General features: G+C 39.3%; 1 protein-coding gene across 1 annotated transcript in view; it reads left to right on the plus strand.

The window, feature by feature from the left end:
* Vps35 (Vacuolar protein sorting 35) overlaps positions 1-21440 on the plus strand; it is a 298912-nt gene that overhangs the window by 155128 nt on the left and 122344 nt on the right. Inside the window, exons 9-10 of the mRNA XM_090389880.1 lie at positions 5545-5752; positions 12891-13046. Coding sequence (XP_090246006.1) covers positions 5545-5752; positions 12891-13046 — 364 coding nt within the window. The remainder of the gene's footprint in view (positions 1-5544; positions 5753-12890; positions 13047-21440) is intronic.

The raw sequence follows: 21440 nt of genomic DNA on the forward strand, positions 1-21440 counted from the left end.
ATAGTCACATACTGAGGACCAATATCCCAATTTGTCTGAAACGTAAAATAATGAACGAATGTATACTCCCCACCACGACTTATGGAAGTGAAACTTGGGCACTCACCAAAAGAATGGAAGAGAAGCTGAGAACTACACAGCGAAGAATGGAACGAATTATATTGGGAATCTAGACTGTTAGATAAGAAGAGAAACACATGGATTAGGCAGCAAACTCAAGTAAAGGACATTCTTATCAAAACTAAAGAACTAAAATGGTCTTGGGCAGGACACATAGCTCGAAGACATGATGACAGATGGACTAAGAAAATAACATAATGGTACCCAAGAGGAGCTAGAAGAAAACCTGGAAGACAATGACAGACAGGACAGATTGGGATGGACAGATGAAATTCACAAGTCTTTGGGCAGTAAATGGATGGCCATTTCACAAAATAGAAGGAAGGAACTGGAGAGGCCTTGCAGTGGATTGAAAATGGCTGATGATGATGAGTGTGTAAGTTAAATGCCATTCGAGAAATCGATTGGTCATATTTATTGAGGTGAAAAAAGGGTGTGTGTATATAAAGCTGTCTCAGATTTGCTTATCTTTTATTTGTGAAATAATAAGAGAAGTTTACCTAAATATATACAGCTTATCTTTATTACATGAACCACAAGCAAATGCATGGCCAGAGTGGCTATTCTGTTTTACATATTTTTCCTATATCCTGTTAACTCTATATACTAATCAACTTCCTGCTGGCTCAGTGGACTATGTGTATAATTTTTTCATACCTTACACTCTCTGTGAAAGTTCCTTAATTGTAATTCAAGGTACCATTCTTCCTATGAAATTTGCTGGCAATGCTAGACTTGCCAAATAAATGGTGATCTGCTGTTACTTGGCAGTATCTAAAATGCATCATATTTTACCTAAATTATTCTAAGACACTGGTGCAATGAATAAAAAATAAAATCAATACGTTCACAGTAAAATGTGAAATTTGTGCTTTGTTTGAAGCAAATGAATTAATTTCTTCTTCCAGCTGTGGATGGAATATATATCAACCTTGCAGTGCCTTGCCAACTTTAAAGAAAGTTGGGTTAGTCATATTAGTATTAGCCCTATAGTGCAAGGCAGCCATTGGCTTCTGCTTCACCAGCCAGAAAAAATACAAATTATGGACTTCCCTCCTCGTGTAGGTAACTATCCAGTTGACCATTGAATTTCTTCAAATTATCAGTCTCAACTACGTACAGGTCCAACTTGTTCCAGTAATCAAAAACTTGCTGGCTAAAAGAAAACATTCTACAATCTAGTGTAAGCCTGTTCTGCTGTAATTTGAATTTATGGCCCCTAGTTCTGGAATTCTTTATAATAGTGAAAATTCTGCCTTCATTCATTTTACTAACCCTTCTCAGAGCCTTATAAACCTCAGTCACGTCCTCTCTAAGGTGCCTCGTTTCTAAGCTCTTTAGCCCACATAATCAGTCTTTCCTCGTACAGTTGTCTTTTTTCTGATCTCACTATGCGAGTTACCTGTTTTTGGATCCTTTCAAGAAGCTCAATATCTTTTTTAAGCTGAAGTCTCCATACTTGGACACAGTATTCCAAATGCCTTATACAATGGAATTATGCCTTCCCCATCTGTACATGTTATTGTTCCATAAATCATCGATAGGACACCATAGGCTTTCCTGGCTGCCCATTTACACTACTCACAAAGCTTGATATCTGCTCATATCATAACTCCCACATCCCTTTCTTCCTCTACTCTTTTTAGTTCAACCCTGCCAAGTGTATAACTTATTTTGGAGTTGTTATTCACCATTTGTAAGACCATGCCTTTTGCTGCATTAATACATAGCTGACACTTTTCTGACCATTCTCAAAGACTGTTCAAGTCATCCCGAAGAAGCATTGCATGGCATTTATCATTAAATTTTGACACTATGCTCTATATCCCTTTGTTGTTTATGAAAATCAGAAACAACAGTGGTCCAAGTACTGGTCCTTGGGGGACCCCACTTCTTACCTTACATCAATCTGAAGAAGACCCATTAATCATAACCTTCTGCTTTCTGCCATGCATCCACCCTGTTATCTATCTTAGAAAATTTTCAGTAATCTCGACGTGTTCCAGCTTATAAAATAACCTCTCACGAGGGACTGAGTCAAATGCCTTGCTAAAATCCAAATAAACTATGTCAAAATTGTTCCTTACAACTAGCTCATGAGTAACTGTGTCAAAATAGCTTACCAAGTTAGTTAAACATGATTTTCCCCTAACAAAACCATGTTATGTCTCCTTCAGATTGCTGTTTCTATCTAACTGGCCAACATTTTAGATATCTAAAAGTCAGACTAACCAGTCTGTGGTTATCGACTTCATTCTTAGAACTGCCTTTATGTGTTTGTACTTCTCCAACCTCTGGAATATCTCCAAGTCCAATGGTGCTCCCATGATTAATTTCAATGATACAATACACTCTGGCCACCTTCCTCAATATTGTTGCTGGTATGTGCCATTAACTGCAAGAGTCTTAGTTGCCTTTATGCAAGTAAGTCTCCTGAGACTAATACACAATCACCTTTAATTTTGAAATCACTGATTTCATATATCTCAGCCTCACTTGCACAGCCTCTCCTCAACATGAAGGTCTTTCATCAGTAAAGATCAATGCAAAGCATCTATTCAATTTATCAGCAACAACATCTGGGTTATCTAAGACTTTTCTACACCCAGTACACAAAAGTCTGATTCGTTTTCTTTATATTCACATACACGAAAAGGCCTTGGTCCCCATTCTTTGCTCTCTTTGCTAGTGCTATCTCATACTCAACTTGGCCTCCCTAATGTTATTTGTAGTGCTATTACAAATCAACTTGTAGCTCGTGTAGGCCTCAATTCTTTTCATTGTTCTGTAACTTTCCCATGCTGTCTTTTCTGCTCTATTAGACCGGTCAGCTCTGTTCATCTATTTCAGCATCCTTTTTTCAATATAGTTTATTAATGGTATATGTGCATTTGGGGCTTCTGTGATTATTACTTTAAAGGTATATAGTATAATTTCTTGCTTGCACTGACCAAGTGAAAAGAGCTTTATTACTAAGCAAGAGAGTACACACAGTAAAACATGAAGTGGAAACTACTGACTTGAGGCACAGATATTCAAGAGATAACATATATTAAATTTAGCACAAACAAAGAACACGACATAGAAGCTTTCAGCTACTGTATGTAGCCTCCCTTGACTAATTGAGCGCTGGAAAGTGTGGCTGGCCTTCAAGTACGTAAGTACATGAGGTCATGGAGGAGGGGGAGGGTAGTTTACAGGTATGTGCGAAGGGTGACGAGGGAGAGGAAGGGGAGGTAGGGAAGAGGGAGAAGGTTGAGGTAAGTGACTGCTGTGTAGGTGGCTCCTGAGCTTGCGGACTATGAGAGGTTCAAAGATGGGATATATGCAGGTGCTGCATTTCCTGTTGATTGTACTTCCGGTGACGCTGATGTGTGTTGGTTCTAACCAATGGCAGATCTTGAAATTGCATGAGAAGCCTATCTCATTAGGGAAGTTGAAATTAATTGAAAAATTATTGGACTCTGACTTGCCTTGCAGTAGACATTCTCTTCAGATGAATGACTTTATTTTACCACTTTACAACCACCAAGATGTGACCTTCACACTCTGCTCCCAAGTCCTGCAGATCCCAGAACTCAGCTAGAACTTCATATTAAAAGAGGAACTTCATACTATGGAAATCATCCAGTGTTGCCCACAGGATTGCTTCACCCAAGTTAGAGCAATCTTCAATCAGAATAAGTCCACTGCTATAAAAAAAAACACCTGGATTAGTGAGACACTAAACAGGTAGACCATTTTACAACACAGATTCCCTGCTCTGTCCAGTGCCTAAACCTACACAAATGGTTTAAATATATATCCAGATTCTCTAATTTTCACATAGCCAATAATGGCATCTACAACCATCAGATGGATGGTATTATTGGCATCACTAGAAACCAGCTATAAAGGCCTTAATGCATTTTCCTTGACAGCCACTATAGGTGATGGATGAAGTACCACAATTCTTGATCACATATCTTAGTGACTGCCTTTGATCTGTTAATGTCTATCTACAACCAATGCTTATTCAACCACCACCACTTTCCTCTGAATGGAATCAGTATACATACAGACTTGTACTTAAAAATCAACATGTTGCATTCCCACACCAAATTTAGACCAGTAACATATGTCGTTAGCCTTCTAAAGTCTTGGCTAAAGCTTTACTACCTACCATCAAGAAATCAAATTCTTTGTAACACCCCACCCAGATCCACTATGAGATTCTGGGAAGTTAACAGTTACTAACATGGCATCTACTAACCTACATCCTAGCAGCTTTTGAACACTAAGAAGAGTTAGCCATCATGTATTTCAACATTCATGCAGCTTTTGCTGTTCTTGCAACTGCTGAACCATCTGCAGTGTCAATTCCACATTGTTAGACTTCTCAATGAGAGGTTTTTCATTGAGAACTATTGTACTCAATGAGAAACCTCTCTTGCTCACCTTTCAGATTACAGCTGGAGTGCCACAAGGTTGAGGTCTTTTTTAGGGTACTTTTCACTGCAGCTTCCTTGCTAACAGGAAAGATATCAGTTATGCCGGCAATGTAAAACTGCTAATGTAGATCTTTTCCCCAGGACAATTTAAGGGTGTCACCAGTCTGATTGACACTAAACTAAATCTGTTTGAATCGTGCCTCTCAGCCTTCAAACCAACCTATGTTATTTTCATTCTGCAATGCAATCCAACACTTCTAAATTTTCTTAGAAGATAGTATGAATACCATTGATCAATTCCCACGCATACCTGCATGTCATCTTTAACAGAAAGCTTTCTTTTAAACAGCATATTGAGAAATTGATCACTAAACTCTGCTTTCTGTTGTTGATCACCAGGCAGCACCTGGCACTGCCTGGTGATCAACAACAGAAAGCAGAATTTAGTGATCAATTTCTCAACAACGAAAGCAGTTTCTGTTTCAGCATCTGTCATTAGGATATGTGGCAACCCAAATCTATCCTGCTATCCCATTTGTATTGGAAATATGGACATCAGCATACACAACTAACATGAAGTGTGCCTATGCAGCAGAGTACTGGCTTTTAAAATGGACCAGCTATAAGCTTCTCCCTCCCAGGCAACATGGATGAACAATTTGCTGAAGTTTATTTCTCAGGTCCACCTCTTATATGCTGCTGAAATGGATATATTCATGCTATAAATTATTTTTAATATCAAGTCTTAATTTACAGAGCCATTGATAATTGTAATGTCTTAATTCTTTTCATCTTTATGGATAAAAAATTTTGGCACAGGACTAGACGAACTTTTTATATTTATGTAGGCATGGCACTTATTTATTAAATTTTTTTTTTTTTTGCAAATATTTATTTTTAAATTAAGCATTGTAAATTAAATGAAATTAGCACTCTCCATATTGCTTATGCAATATGCTGAGTGCTATATGGTTACAATAATACTTGTCTGCAGGGTGGAATACACTACCTCAGTTGCTAAAGAGTTACTTCGGTTATTGAAGATCCCTGTTCAGAATTATAACAATGTATCTACCGTACTGAGATTGGAGCATTTTCGTAAATTACTAGAGGTCTGTGATTATCGTGGTCGAAAATCAATGTCTGCCTTTCTAATTGGTAATGCTTTAGAAAATGAAACTTTGATCCCAACCCAAGAAGAGGTGAGTAGCATTTCAGTAATTAATATTGAGTTAATTAATATTCAGTAATTGTCATACAATAAACATTGAGTATTTCACACATTTATGGAAAATTATATCATTATAACCTATGTTAAAAACTGCCTTCTGTAGAATCATTTGTGTAGTAAATTGAAGGGGGGAAAAAGAAAATCTAAAAATGTTTCCATTCTCGTGTTGGTACCTTTCATATGGAGAATTGATTGCTGTTATTCATTATGTAGTAAAATTAAAACATTAGATATTTAACTTCATGATACCAACTACACTAATAATGGTTCACGAAAACTTCGTTGTGATAAAATAAAATAATAATGAATAAAAATAATGAATAAAAAGCTGTGAATTCACTATTATTATATATTAGTAAAAATAAAAAAATATGTAAGAGTTAATTTGCAGACATTTTATTTTTTTAGATAATTTTTATGCATCAAATCTCATTAGCAGCACTTATTGAACATTTCAACTTAGCTCCCCTGTATGACAGGGTAGCTAAGTTGAAAGTGGGGGGGGGGACTGATGGGGCGATTCTCCAACGCATCACAGCCTAGAAAAATGTGCAACCTGGGAAATGTTTGCCGAACTCTTTGGAACAGAACATGATCTAGCCAAGGAGGATGTCTTTGTGTGTACCAGGTGCAGAGAGTGTCTAGAAATTAGGCATCAACTCAGCATTCTACTGGGCATTTATGAGAGCTTAAGGTGTAGGGTAGATGCCCTCGAAGAAATTAATATGAGGGGCCCGACAAGCTCTCAGCTGCCAAACTCAATGCCAGAGCTCACTCCTGGGCATCAGGCAACACAGCGGCAATCTGCAAGGCAGAATGCACTTGTCCCAAAGGAACTAATTATTGTTGGTGACTCTTGTCAGGGAGACAGGGAATATATTGTGTAAAAAGGATAAATGGAACAGGACCAGGGTATGTCTGCCAGGGGCAAAAGTTGATGACGTTGTAAAGCATATATCACCATTTAAGGGCACTAAAGGTTATATTGTTGTACACGTTGGCACCAATGACATTAAGAGCAGGAGAACTGCAGATTTACTTAACAAGTACAGGTCAATGTTGGAAAAAAGTCGTGAGTCAGGGTTAAATTTGAAAGTGTCTGCAATTCTGCCCAGACACAATAGGAGCGAGTACATGATGAGAGCTTTGTCAGTCAGTTCGGCCCAGGAGGGAATGTGCAAGGCTCAGGGGGTAGAATTTTTTTCAGCATGGTCTCTGCTTGTTAACAGGAGAGACTGCTTCTACAGGGATGGGATACATTTAAATAGAAAGGGTGCATGAATATTTACTGATGCTATCAAGGCAGTGTTAGGTGGGTGGGTCGGAAAACTGCTAACTTGGGGGGGATTCAGAGACTAGAAGGTTAAAAGTAGCCGCAAGCAGAGGTGAAGGTGATTCTTGCACAACTTCTGTTAGAATAAGTAGCGACCTGGAGCGAGGGGGTGCTGGGGGTTAGAGGGACTGATGCCGTCATCGTGAAACAGGAGGGTATATGGGATGTGTTAGGGTAACTAGGAATAGGAATAGGTGCATGTATAGGAATAGGTGAATAATAGGAATAGGTGAATACCAATGCTAGAAGTATAGTAAATAAATTTGATGAATTTGAAGTTTTGGTCAAGACATCAAAGATGGATATTGTTCGGATATTAGAGACGTGGTGTCACACTGATATTAGGAATGCAGAATTGAAATTTGGGGAGCACAATATGTACAGAAAGGATAGACAGTATAGGAAGGGAGGAGGTGTCATGCTGTTAATTAAGAAAAGCATAAAATCGAAAGAAGTGCATCCAGTTGATATAGATGAACAGTGCACTGTTGGGTCAGTTTGGTGTGACATAAGCACTGCGAAAGCAAAAATAACAGCAGGAGTGCCTTATAGGCTTAGTGACTCAAATGAATACACTGAACAATTATACAGAGAAATAAAGTGGGCTAGTAAATCAGAATGTCTTATAATGGGGGATTTTTACTTTCCAGATATGGACTGGAACTTGTGGGTTGGTCACTCACACACCCTAGTAAGACTTTTGTGGATTTATTGGATGACTGTTTTCTGCAGCAGCAGCATGTTCGAGACGCAACCAGAGAGGGTAATACTCTTGATCTGGTTATCAGCAGTGATCATTCGTGTATTAAGAATTTGCTTATGAAGTAACCACTGGGTGGCAGTGATCACAGCGTACTGATGTGGGATTTACTTAAAGATATAATTACCATCAGGGGTAAAGGGAAGGGTTTTTGCTTCAGTAAAGGTGAGTACAGTGGTCTCGGACAGTTTTTAAATTCTGTACAGTGGGATCAACTGATGATGTTACCAACAGTAAATTCTAAGTGGGAAGCATTTGAGGAATTAATCGTGGAAGCTACTAAAAGTTTCATACCTTTCAAGGTTTAGGCCTAAATGGTTATCAAATGAACTAATGAGACTCGTGGCAGAGAAGAAAAATGCATGGCATGCATATAAATTATCAAGCGACTCAGAAGCTTATGGCAAATATAAACTAGTCTATAATTAGGTCACAAAGGAGGTTAGGCAAGCGAAGGCAGATTATGAAAAATCTTTGGCAAAGGATGCTAAGAAAAATAGCAAGGATTTGTTTACTTATATAAACTCTAAAAGGAAGGGGATGAATCTGATTGGTCCACTTGATATCGATGGTTCAACTGTTGATGATCCTGCTCAGACAGCAAACAAACTGAATGAGTATTTTGCATCTACATTCACACATGAGCAGTTATTATGGTTTGAAAATGGCAGAAGGTTATCAAATTGTAGCAGGGTGCTTAATGATTTTGTAATAACTGAGAGTAAAGTGGACGAGAAATTGTTGAAGTTAAACATAAGAAAGGCACCTGGGGTGGATGGGATCTATCCAGTTATATTAAAAGAGGTGGCAAAGCAACTAAGCAAACCCTTAGCCATAATTATGAGAGCATCCTTGGATGCAGGGGAGATCCCCATGGACTGGAGATGTGCAAACGTATCCCGAATTCAGAAAGGGGGGGGGGGATCGAAGGGTGACACGAATAATTACAGACCAGTTAGTTTAACTTCTGTTCTGTGTAAAATAATGGAGTCACTGGTTAAAGATGCATTGCAGGATCATCTAGACAAGGCTGCAGCAATAATTCAGACACAGCATGGGTTTGCTAAGGGAAAGTGTTGTCTGACATATTTGATTAGGATATTATGATGTGGTTATAAGGGAACTGGATGCAAAAAATAATTTTGATATTATATATTTGGATTTCAGGAAAGCTTCTAACACTGTTGTGCATGGAAGATTATTGTACAAATTGGAACAGAAAGGTATTAAGGGTAAGTTGCTACAAAGGATAAAAGGATGGTTAAGTGGGAGAAGACAGAGGGTGGTAATCAATGGGTGCTGCTCTTCGTGGACTAATGTTATTAGTGGAATCCTACAGGGTTTGGTGTTGGGTCCGCTGTTGTTTTGTATATTTATCAATGATATTGATGAAGGTATATTAGGCTTAGTGTCGGAGTTTGCAAATGATACAAAGGTTGGCAGAGTTGTTAATGACAGTAATGGCAGTGTGCTACTGCAATGGGATCTAGAAAATTTGGGCAGATGGGCTAAGAAGTGGCAACTGAAGTTTAACCTTGACAAATGCAAAGTACTGTAGATGGGTAGAAGTAACCCCAGAGAAACGTATCAACTGTGTGGTACTACACTTATGGTGGTAGAAAATGAAAAAGACCTGGGAGTAATTGTGCAGTCAGATATGAAGTTTTCTGAGCAATGCAGACAGGCTGCCAGGGCAGGTCATGGGGTTTTGTCAATGACATATAGGAATTTTGCTAGCAAGGAAAAGGAGGTGATTGTCCCTCTGCATAAGGCAATGGTCAGGTCACGCCTTGAGTACTGCATATAGGTCTGGAAGCCTCATTTTAGGAAGGATGTAGTTTTGCTTGAGCATGTATAGAGAAGGGCAACAAGATTGGTGAGGGGAATGAAGGGATCCTCTTACCAAGAGAGTAGTAGTAGTGGCATGTGATGCAAGAAAGCAAGTGTATAAGCTTATGCAGCATCAGCCCAAAAAAAAAAAAAAAAAAAATCACACCATTCCCTCCAAATGCCTGTCCAGTTCCTCCTTAAATTTATTTAACCTATCAACTTCCACAAAGACAGATGGAAGTTTGTTCCAACAATTAACCACCCGCTGGCTAAAGGCAAATTTCCGCTCATCTATTCTACGTCTGTCCTTTCTTAATTTGAATTTATGCCCCCTTAGGTTCGTAATCTGAACAAGTGGAAGAATCCCATCAGAATTCAGTGTGCTCAACCCATTCAAGGCCTTATACACCTCAATCAGATCACCGCGCAGGTGCCTAGTCTCCAGCCACTGCAATTTGCAGAACTTAAGCCTCTCTTGGTAAGATGATCCCTTCATTCCCCCTCACCAATCTTGTTGCTTTTCTTTGTACACACCACAAGTAAATCTACATCCTTCTTAAAATGAGGCCTCCACACCTGTACGCAGTACTCAAGGCGTGGCCTGAACATTGCCTTATACAGAGGAACAATCACCTCCTTTTTCCTGCTAGCAAAATTCCTACATATCATTGACAAAACCCCATGACCTGCCCTGGCAGCCTGTCTGCGTTGCTCAGAAAACTTCATATCTGACTGCACAATTACCAGGTCTTTTTCATTTTCTACCACCTTAAGTGTAGTACCACACAGTTGGTACGTTTCTCTGGGGCTACTTCTACCCATATGCAGTACTTTGCATTTGTCAAGGTTAAACTTCAGTTGCCACTTCTTAGCCAATCTGCCCAAATTATCTACATCCTGTTGCAGTAGCACACTGCCACTGCTATCATTAACAATCCTGCCAACCTTTGTATCATCTACAAACTTCGACATTAAGCCTGATATACCTTCATCAATATCATTGATAAATATACAAAACAAGAGTGGACCTAACATCGAACCCTGTGGGACTCCATTAATAACATTATTCCATGAAGAGCAGCACCAATTGATTACCACCCTCTGTCTTCTCTCTCTTAACCATCCTTCTATCCATTGTAGCAACTTACCCTTAATACCATTCTGCTCCAATTTGTACAATAGTCTTCCATGTGCAACAGTGTCAAAAGCTTTCCTGAAATCCAAATATATGATATCAGAATTATTTTTTGCATCCAGTTCCTTTGTAACCACATCATAATATCCTATCAAATTTGTCAGACAAGACTTTCCCTTAACAAACCCATGCTGCGTCTGAATTATTGCTGCAGTCTTGTCTAGGTGATCCTGCAATGCATCTTTAACAACGACTCCATTATTTTACGCGGAACAGAAGTTATACTAACTGGTCTGTAATTACTCGTGTCACCCTTCGATCCCCCTTTGTGAATTGGGGATACATTTGCACATCTCTAGTCCATGAGGACCTCCCCTGAGTCCAAGGATGCTCTCATAATTATGGCTAAGGGTTTGCTTAGCTGCTTTGCCGCATTTGCACTCCTCCAGTCCATAAGGACCTCCCCTGAGTCCAAGGATGCTCTCATAATTATGGCTAAGGGTTTGCTTAGTTGCTTTGCCGCCTCCTTTAATATAACTGGATAGATCCCATCCACCCCAGGTGCTTTTCTTATGTTTAACTTCAACAATTTCTCCTCCACTTTGCTCTCAGTTATTACAAAATCATTAAGCACCCTGTTTCAATTTGGTAACCTTCTGCCATTTTCAAACCTTAATTCCTCATGTTTGAATGTAGATGCAAAGTACTCATTTGGTTTGTTTGCTGTCTGAGCAGGATCATCAACAGTCGAACTATCGATGTCTAGTGGACCAATCAGATTCATTCCCTTCCTTTTAGAATTTATATAAGTGAAGAAATCCTTGCTAATTTATTTAGCATCCTTTGCCAAAGATTTCTCGTAATCTGCCATCGCCTGCATAACCTCCTTTGTGACCTGATTATAGACTAGCTTATATTTGCCAAAAGCTTCTGAGTCGCTTGATAATTTATATGATCCCATGCATTTTTCTTCTCTGTTACAAGTCTCATTAGTTCATTTGATAACCATTTAGGCCTAAACCTTGAACGGTATGAAACTTTTAGTAGCGTCCACGATTAATTCCTTGAATGCTTCCCTCTCTTAGAATTTACTTTTACTATTGGTAACATCGTCAGTTGATCCCACTGTACAGAATTTAAAAACTGTCCGAGACCACTGTACTCACCTTTACTGAAGCAAAAACGCTTCCCTTTACCCCTGATGGTAATTATATCTTTAAGTAAATCCCACATCAGTACACTACGATCACTGCCACCTAGTGGTTCCTTTATCTGCAACTTCTGAATACACGAATGATCACTTCTGATAACCAGATCAAGAGTATTAACCTCCCTGGTTGCCTCTCGAACATGCTGCTGCAGAAACAATCATCAAATAAATCCACAAAAGTCTTACTAGTGTGTGAGTGACCAACCTACAAGTTCCAGTCAATATCTGGGAAGTTAAAATCCCCCATTATAAGACTCTCTGATTTACTAGCCCACTCTATTTCTCTGTGTAATTGTTCATTGTACTCATTCGAGTCATTAGGCATATAACCCACTTCTACTCTTATTTTTGCTTTTGCAGTGCTTACCAAATGTCACACCAAACTGACCCAACAGTGCACTGTTCATCTATATCAACTGGATGCACTTCTTTTGATTTTGTTTTTCTTAATTAACAGCATGACACCTCCTTGCTTCCTATCCTGTCTATCCTTTCTGTATACATTGTACTTCCAAAATTCCAATTCTGCATTCCTAATATCAGTGTGACACCACGTCTCTGATATCCCAACAATATCCGTTATTGATGTCTTGACCAACACTTCAAATTCATCAAATTTATGAATTTGTAGTTGGTCAGGACATCCAAGGCGGATGTCTTGATCAAAGTCATAACTATATCACTACAGAATTGCAGTGCAATTTTTTTTTTTTAAATTGTACATTGCAATAGTCTTTTAAATCAAGATAAATATATTTTGAATAATTTTTAGAAGTGCTAAATAATGTTTGGAGATAACATAATCTTTTAATATTTAATTAAACTTTTTTTTTCTTTTAAGGTTGACCAGATACTTCTTCTTGTGTCTCCATTGGTACAGAATCAATCAGATCAGCCTCAGGAGGAAGATGATCCTGAAGATTTTGCAGAAGAACAGGGGCTTATGGGAAGATTTATTAACTTAATGAAAGCAGAGACTCCTGATCAACAGTATTTGGTTAGATACTGCAGTGGTTAACTTTCTGCATTTACTTTTGTTTTAAATATATTAATGAACTGCATGGATGCTAGCTAAATTTATAATTATCTTCCTTGGTAATATGATCCAGTATTTATGGTATGGTTTCTCCTTTTCCCATTTCTTCTTAGTATATTAGTATCAAAGTGGCAGAAACACAATGTTTGTGGGACATCTTCTATTAAAAAAAAAAAAAAAAAAACCTCCCCTCTAGTTCTGTATATTCTATACTTTTTTTTTTTATCCCGAGATATACAGGGTGTCTCAAAAGTGACTGTGTATTTTGTTGTAACAGTGTGATTTTCAACTAAATTTCATTATGACAAGTATATTTATTCTTTTTTACATAAAACTTATGTATTTGCAATGTATATTATTGTAATTTTTATTAATATTTTATTTTCAGATCCATAATTCATGACGAATATTTAAGAGTGAATTTTTGTTGTAACATCCCACATCAAAGAAATGAAGTCTTGTGAAATTAGGGAAAGATTTTAAAGGAGATTTCATAGTGAAGTCCATTAAACTGTTATTTTGGATTTCATCGACAAATTCTGCATACATTGCTGCTCTATGTGGAAAATCTTCATGCAGGTCATGCAACAGTTGGATGTGGTAGGACTTTTTCATCAGTGTCGAACGCAAAATTCTGTGAACTGATGTCTTGAGTATGTTCAGTCTTCAAGGTCCCTTGCTAACTGATAATTTTGGGTCCTCTTCAAACATTTTTCGAATTGATTCAATGCTTTCAAGTGCTGTCCTTGGGTATTCACATCTCTCCTTGTCACGGACAGACCCAGTTCTTTTAAACTTATTCACCAGTGCACAAATCGCATTGTCTGTAGGACCGGGACTATGAAATGCCCTTGAATCTTTCCCTAATTTCACAAAACTTCATTCCTTTGATGCAGGATGTTACAACAAAAATTCACTCTTGAACATTCATCATGAATTATGTGTCAAGAGAAAAAATTAATAAAAATTATAATAACATCTCTAGCACATTACAAATACTTAAGTTTTATAATTTATTTGAAAATGACAATTTCACCAAAATACACATTGACTTTTGGGACCCCCTGTATATTTTATCCAATGTTAAATATATGAGGGGCAATCTAAGTATTTACTCTCACCTGGAAATATTTGAGTTGTGGATTTGACATGATGTATGTGCAAGGGCAGTTCAATAAGTAATGCACAATTACACACACATGCATAAGGAAGAGGGGAGGAATTTATGATGTACGCTTGTTGTACTATCAATTACCTATTGGCACACCTAATAATATTTTTCTTTTTAGATCTGAAGTTATGGATGGACAAAGTGAGAGCCATTTCTGGCAGTGGTGTGTGTGATTGAGTTCTTCAAATCAGGTGATCAGTTGGCCAAATCTATCCATTGAAAATTCCTCGTAGGCTTTGGAGACCAGACAGTTGATCAAAGTAATGTCCAGAGGTGGCTCCAATGGTTTTCGGAAGGTGATTTCGATATCAAGGACAAACCAAGAGCCAGAAGACCGTCTGTCACAAACAGTGAAAATGGAGAACTTGTAGACTAGCTCATTCAAAATGACGGGTGCATAACCACCAGACAAGTGATGGATGCTGCGAATATATCAAAGGGAACTGTTTTGGTCACCATCAAACAGGATAGTGTACAGAAAACTATGTTCCCAGTGGGTGCCTGAGCTTCTCTCACAAGAGAAGCTTAGACTAATTAATGGCTGTGAGGAAAGAGATCTGTGAAGATCTTCTGGGGAGGTTTAGTACTGGCAGTCCTGAGTGTTTAAAGGGGATGTCACATGTGACAAAACATGGGTCTACCATTATGACCCGCAAACCAAATGATCATCCATGAATTGGGCACACCCAACATCATCACCTGTAAACAAAAGCCAAAACTTATGGCTAACTTATTCTGAGATCAAAATGGCATTTTTATTGATTTCTTGAAAAGTGGAACAAACAGATATAAGCAGTGCAGAATTGGAATTTGGGGAGTACAATGCATACAGAAAGGATACAGGGTTAGGAAGGGAGGAGGGGTTATGCTGTTAGTTAAGAAACACAAAATCTAAGGAAGTGCATCCAGTTGACATTGGTGGACAGTGCAATGTTGAGTCAGTTTGGTGTGACATAAGCACTGGAAAAGGGGAAAATGAGAGTAGGAGTGTGTTATAGGCCTAATGACTATGATGAGTACAATGAACAATTGTGCAGAGAAATAGTGAACCAGTAAATCAGAATGTCTTGTAATGGGAATTTGACTTTACAGTTACTGACTAGAACTTGTGGGTTGGTCACTCGCATGCCAGCAAGGCTTTTATGGATTTATTGGAGGATTGTTTTCTACAGTATGTTTGAGGGGCAACCAGAGGGAGTAATACTCTTGATCTGATTATCAGCAGTCATTAGTCATCCATTAACAATTTGAAGGTAAAGGAATCACTAGATGACAGTGATCACAGTGTACTGATGTCAGATTTACTTAAAGATTTGGCGCACTATGGCCATAGTTGCTGATGTGCCTAATAAATCCCTAAACAAATAAACAACAAACAAGCTTAAAGATGTAACTCCCATCAAGGGTAAAGGGAAGGGTTTTTGCTTTCGTAAAGGTGACTATAATGGGATCAACTGATGATGTTAAAAACAGTGAATTCTAAATAGGAAGCCTTCAAGGAATTAATCTCAGGCTTTCCATACCAACTAAGAAATACTGTTCAAGGTTCACACCTAAATGGATGTCAGATGAACTAATTAGGCTTGTGGCAGAGAAGAAAAATGCATGGGATGCATATAAATTATCAGTTTTCCACATAATATTTGCATATTATTTGATGGTGAAGTTTCACATCTCAACAAGGACAGAACTATTGCATTTACAAGAGTGAAATTTTCTGCAATTTCTCTGCCCTTTGGATTAAGGAGAAAGGTAATACAGTGAGACCCCTGTATCCGTGGGGGATACGTTCCAAGACCTACCGTTGATGGCTGAAACCACGGATGTAAGGAAACACGTGCTGACCCCCATATATAACATGATTTTCTTGTACATACATACATATTATAATAAAGCTTAATTCATAAATTAAACAAACAGTTAAGACATTACCAACATTAAATAGGGTAATAATAAAGTACAGCAGACTCTCGATTTACCGGGATTGGATTAACCGATAAATCAAGACTCCAAATTATTAATAAAAAAAATTAACCAGTAATCATAAAATTCAAGTAATAACTAAAATAGGTATAAACAGATATTTTGTAAATCATAAAAAAGTCAGCCTGTCATAAATGCAGACAAGCTGCCAGGGCAGGTCATGGGGTTTTGTCAATGATATATAGGAATTTTGCTAGCAGGGAGAAGGAGGTGATTGTCCCTCTGTATAAGGCAATGGTCAGGCCACGCCTTGAGTACTGCGTACAGGTCTGGAGGCCTCATTTTAGGAAGGATGTAGATTTACTTGAGTGTGTACAGAGAAGGGCAACAAGATTGGTGAGGGGAATGAAGGGATCCTCTTACCAAGAGAGTTCTGCAAATTGCAGTGGCTGGAGACTAGACACTTGCGTGGTGATCTGATTGAGGTGTATAAGGCCTTGAATGGGTTGAGCACGCTGAATTCTGATGGGATCCTTCCACTTGTTCAGATTACGAACCTAAGAGGGCATAAATTCAAATTAAGAAAAGACAGATGTAGAATAGATGTGCGGAAATTTGCCTTTAGCCAGCAGGTGGTTAATTGCTGGAACAAACTTCCATCTGTCGTCGTGGAAGTTGACAGGTTAAATAAATTTAAGGAGGAACTGGACAGGCATTTGTAGGGAATGGTGTGTTTTTTTTTTTTTTTTGTCTGATGCTGCATAAGCTCATACACTTGCTTTCTTGCATCACATGCCACTACTACTACTATAAGCAACAAGAACTGGCATTATAAGTCATCATTGGGAGATTTGTGTAGCTATTCACAAAACCAAAAAAAACCATGATTCTTGTTGCTTAAAACCTCTTTCCAATGGTGGCAAGGATGAGAGAATTGAGGGTGACCCACATTAAGATATTTGCCTCTAAAAATAGGTAAAATTTTGACTTTCGAATTTTGAGTCGGTCTTTGAAGGAAGGTGTCTCAGCCAGCAAACGGGTATAAGAGCTCATATTTAGTTAGGCTGAATTCATGCAGATGTTAAATGGAATGCCCAAAGAAGAAGGTACCAAAGGTTTTTATTTCAAAGTTATGACTTTCAGGGGGCTTTGGTTTGTTGTGACAAATTTTTGGTACCAGTTTTGGACCGCATTGTGAAGAATGTGAAGGTTTTTGGGCCTGGACACCAAAAGTTTTGCATTCTCAGGCAAGGATTGACTAGGTATACTGGGTTTCAGAGCACTACTTCTCAGTGTTGTGCAGCAGTAACACTTGGAACTTAGAAAATTTTTTGTGATTTGCTCTGTGTAACACAAGTGGCCTCCACAAAAAAAGGTTACTAAACCTCTTAGTAACCTGGTCGCAGACTAGTTTGTACTTATCTTCTGTGTGCTTCTGCATCCTCTGATAATTTATAATTATCCCATGCATTTTTCTTCTCTGCCACTAGTCTTATCAAGCCATTTGCATTCCCCTCTACATGAGTACCTGTACTTGGTGAGGGGACCTCCCATTGATGCTGCTGGACTTTCAGATTAGCATCACTGGGATCTAACGCCCGTACCTTGGTTCCAGGGTTACATCGTCGGAATCTGGCGTGTCCAGCCATGTGCTGCAATCCGTTGAGGGGCCCAGCCTTAATACACCACTTCGGCCACTGCTTCGACAAGACGGGTGGTCCCAGACTGGCCTGACTGAGATCAATCGGCGGGTGGTTCTTTCTGATAGGGTCAACTGCATTCCAATAAATCTCCCTCCCTTTGGTCCTGGAACAGGATCAAAGCTTATTGGAAACATGTGTATGATGCTCCTGAGTGAACTTGGCGTCCCATTTGTGTACACAGTACCTGCTAGTTCGCAAGTGGGCATCCCCTCATAGGGCTCCGTGGTGAGTGAGGTACTTAGGGCATCTGAAATTTTTATTTTACTCCCATGAGTAATTTAAATCCTATTTCTGCTGGGGTCCCAACAAGGCCCCAACCTAATCGATCAGATGAGAATGACACGAATTTTGTCAAAAGAGCCAGAACTGAGGGTAAAACACCATCTATAACACCACTATTCCTCATTCTCCATTCCACCGGAGAACAGTCAATCGGGCAGATGTCACCCTTCATCCAGAAAGGATTACAAGGGTTGGCAGATCACTAAAATCCATAAAATGGCTGCGTTCTGGCGATCTTTTAGTCGAAGTTTCAAGCATAAAGCAAGCTGAAAGAATCTTGAAAGTGACATTCATGGGGGGGGGGAAATACAGATGAGTGTAACACCCCCAAAAACTCTGAACTTTTTACGAGATGTCATTTCAGAGTGGGATCTTCTTCATGTTTCTGAAGAAGAGATCTGCGCTGAACTAAAAGACCAAGGAATGACAGCTGTCAAGAGAATATCAATGCAGAAGGATGGGAATCTCGTCCCCACCTGAGTTCTCATTCTAACATTCAACACCCCACGGCCTTCAAGTTCCATTAAGGCAGGCTACTTAAAACAGCTTGTCGTGGTAATCCTGCCTGCGCTCGATGTGGTCCAAAAGACCACGAGAGCAAGGAATGTTCACCTTCCAAACAAATCTGTATAAATTACCAAGGAGAGCACCCTGCCTACTCTAGAGTGCCAGCGGTGGAAGGACAAAAAAGAAATTCAAAAAATGAAAACAGAGCTGAACATATCCTATCAGGAGGCCAGAAAATACATTAAACCAATAAATAGATGGAAGCCTTCATATGCCCAGGAGGTTTCTGCAAAGTGCACCATCGGTACACAAACTGAGATGACTGTACCACCAAAAGAGTCATTTACTCTGATTGCATGGTATTTATTGCATTCACAAAAGCCAGCCCAAAAAACAGTCAGCTGCCATTCCTATTTCCACACCTCCTAATGCTCCACCACTACCAAAACCAAGTAAAGAAAAGGTAGAAATATCGGAAGAGCCACCTGCAATACAAGAAACAATGGATGTCAAGGATAAGGAGGTGTCGGATGACCCAGTCCTGGAAATCTTTGCAGAAGAAGATATGGACACAGGCCAACAACCTCTCTTTCCAAAGAAAGATAAAGCCAGGACTGAGAAACCCCGAAGTCCTCAGCCCTTTGGAAACCACCTGTGGACCCAACAAATCCAAATAATGGGCAAGTTCAAATTTCTACAATGGAATTGTCGTGGATTCCATCGAAATAGAGACGACATCAAAGTCCTCCTTAGTAAGCACGAGCCCACTTGCTTTTGCTTACAGGAGACGTATTTAAAGGCAAATGAGGACCCATACTTTCGTAACTTTTCAGTCATTTGAAAAGACAGATGGGGATGGACCTGCCCACAGAGGGGGTTGCCATCCTTGTAACCCACCCCATTTCAAGCTACACCACTTACCACCAACTTAAAGGCTGTAGCAGTTCAAGTTACTGTAGGGTTTCTCTTATAACTGTTCGCTCCATCTATTTGCCACCTGGGAACGACATCCCCCAGGCAGACCTTGATGATTTCATTAGACAATTGCCACCCCCTTTTTTGTTACTAGGGAATTTTAATGGACACAATACTCTGTGGGGGTAGTGCTGACATGAATGGAAGGGGTCGGACTATAGAGCTCATGCTCGAAAACAATGACCTGGCCTGCTAAATGTTGGACTTAACACCTTTTGCCACATGCCTACCCGTACATTTATCGCGATCGATCTCTCTCTATATGCTCCCCCTCTCTCTCCATCCTGTGTGTATATGGGAGGTTGAAGACAACATTTATGGCTGTGACCACTTCCCCGTGATATCCACCCTTTCCAAAGGAAGACCATGCCACAGTGGTAGATCTGGAATGCCTTCAAAGATCTGGCATCATTTGATACCAACAGTCAGCAAGGAACAGATTAATGATGCAGTAAAGTACATTACAGACACTGTTGTCCAAGCAGTGGCAATTGCAATTCCAAAGACTTCAACTCAGTTTCCACCATTTCAAAAACCATGGTGGAATTCTAATTGCACTGCAGCAAGAAAGTCTCAAAACAAGGCGTGGGGTATTTTTCACCAGTACCCCACCGCAAATAACTTAATAGCCTTCAAATGTGTACTTGCTAAAGCACGTTATGTAAGATGTCAGAGTCAGAAGGAATCTTGGGTCCACTTCACATCTTCTATCAACCAGGCTTCATCATCTAAGCTTGTCTGGAATAAAGTCCAGAAAATGAAGGGGAAATACACATCACACCCTTCATCGTCCTGGAGCATAATGGATGTGCAATTGCAAACACTCTTGGGGAGATATTTGCTAAAGTGGCTGCCAAAACATCTTACCCCCTTGAGTTTCTGGCCCTCAAACAAAATGCTGAAAATGCTAGGGTAACATATGAAGTTGTCATCAAAGAACTGTGAAGAATACAATCAACCCTTCACAGAATGGGAAATGAAAGCGGCACTATCACTATCCCAGGCGAGTGCCGTAGGGCCAGATGACATCCATTATGAGATGATTAAACATCTTTCATCTGAATCTCTGGATCGGTTGCTCTGTTTGTACAACAGAGTTTATCTTGAAGATGAATTTCTTGACTCCTGGCATAAGGCAATTGTGCTTGCCTTCCCAAAGCCAGGAAAAGATCCAAAATTTCCGAGTAATTACCTTCCAATTGCTCTGACAAGCTGCTTGTGCAAGATCCTGGAAAGGATGGTGAATGTCTGTCTCATGTGGTATTTAAAAGCGAATGACATCCTTTCCAAAATTCAATGTGGTTTCTGAAGGAACAGGTCAATACTTGACCATCTTATAAGACTGGAAACATCGAGATGCTTTCCTTAAACGCGAACACCTGATGTCAATTTTCTTTGATATCAAAAAAGCGTATGACACGGCTTGGAAATTTGGAATTTTAAAGGATATCTATGATCTGGGTCCGAGGGGCCATCTAGCCCTCTTCATTAAAAATTTCGTATTGAACTGGTCATTCTAAGTTCATGTCGGCTCTGTTTTCTCTCAATCTTTTTGTCAAGAGGAAGGAGTCCCCCAAGGGTCACTGTTAAGTGTTACACTTTTTGCTATCAAAGTTAATTCTATTACTGAACAACTTCCTCCAACTGTAAACAGCACCCTCTTCATTGATAATTTTACCATCTTCTGTCAGTCATGCAACACGAGGGTTATTGAACGACAATTTCAGCATGCCGTTGATCACGTCAAATCTTGGGCAATGGCTAATGGTTTCAGGCTGTCACCTCAGAAGACCG

This window comes from Mastigoproctus giganteus, chromosome 2 (assembly GCF_048544385.1).
Source record: "Mastigoproctus giganteus isolate SK-2022 chromosome 2, ASM4854438v1, whole genome shotgun sequence".
Classification (NCBI taxonomy): Eukaryota; Metazoa; Arthropoda; class Arachnida; order Uropygi; family Thelyphonidae; genus Mastigoproctus; species Mastigoproctus giganteus.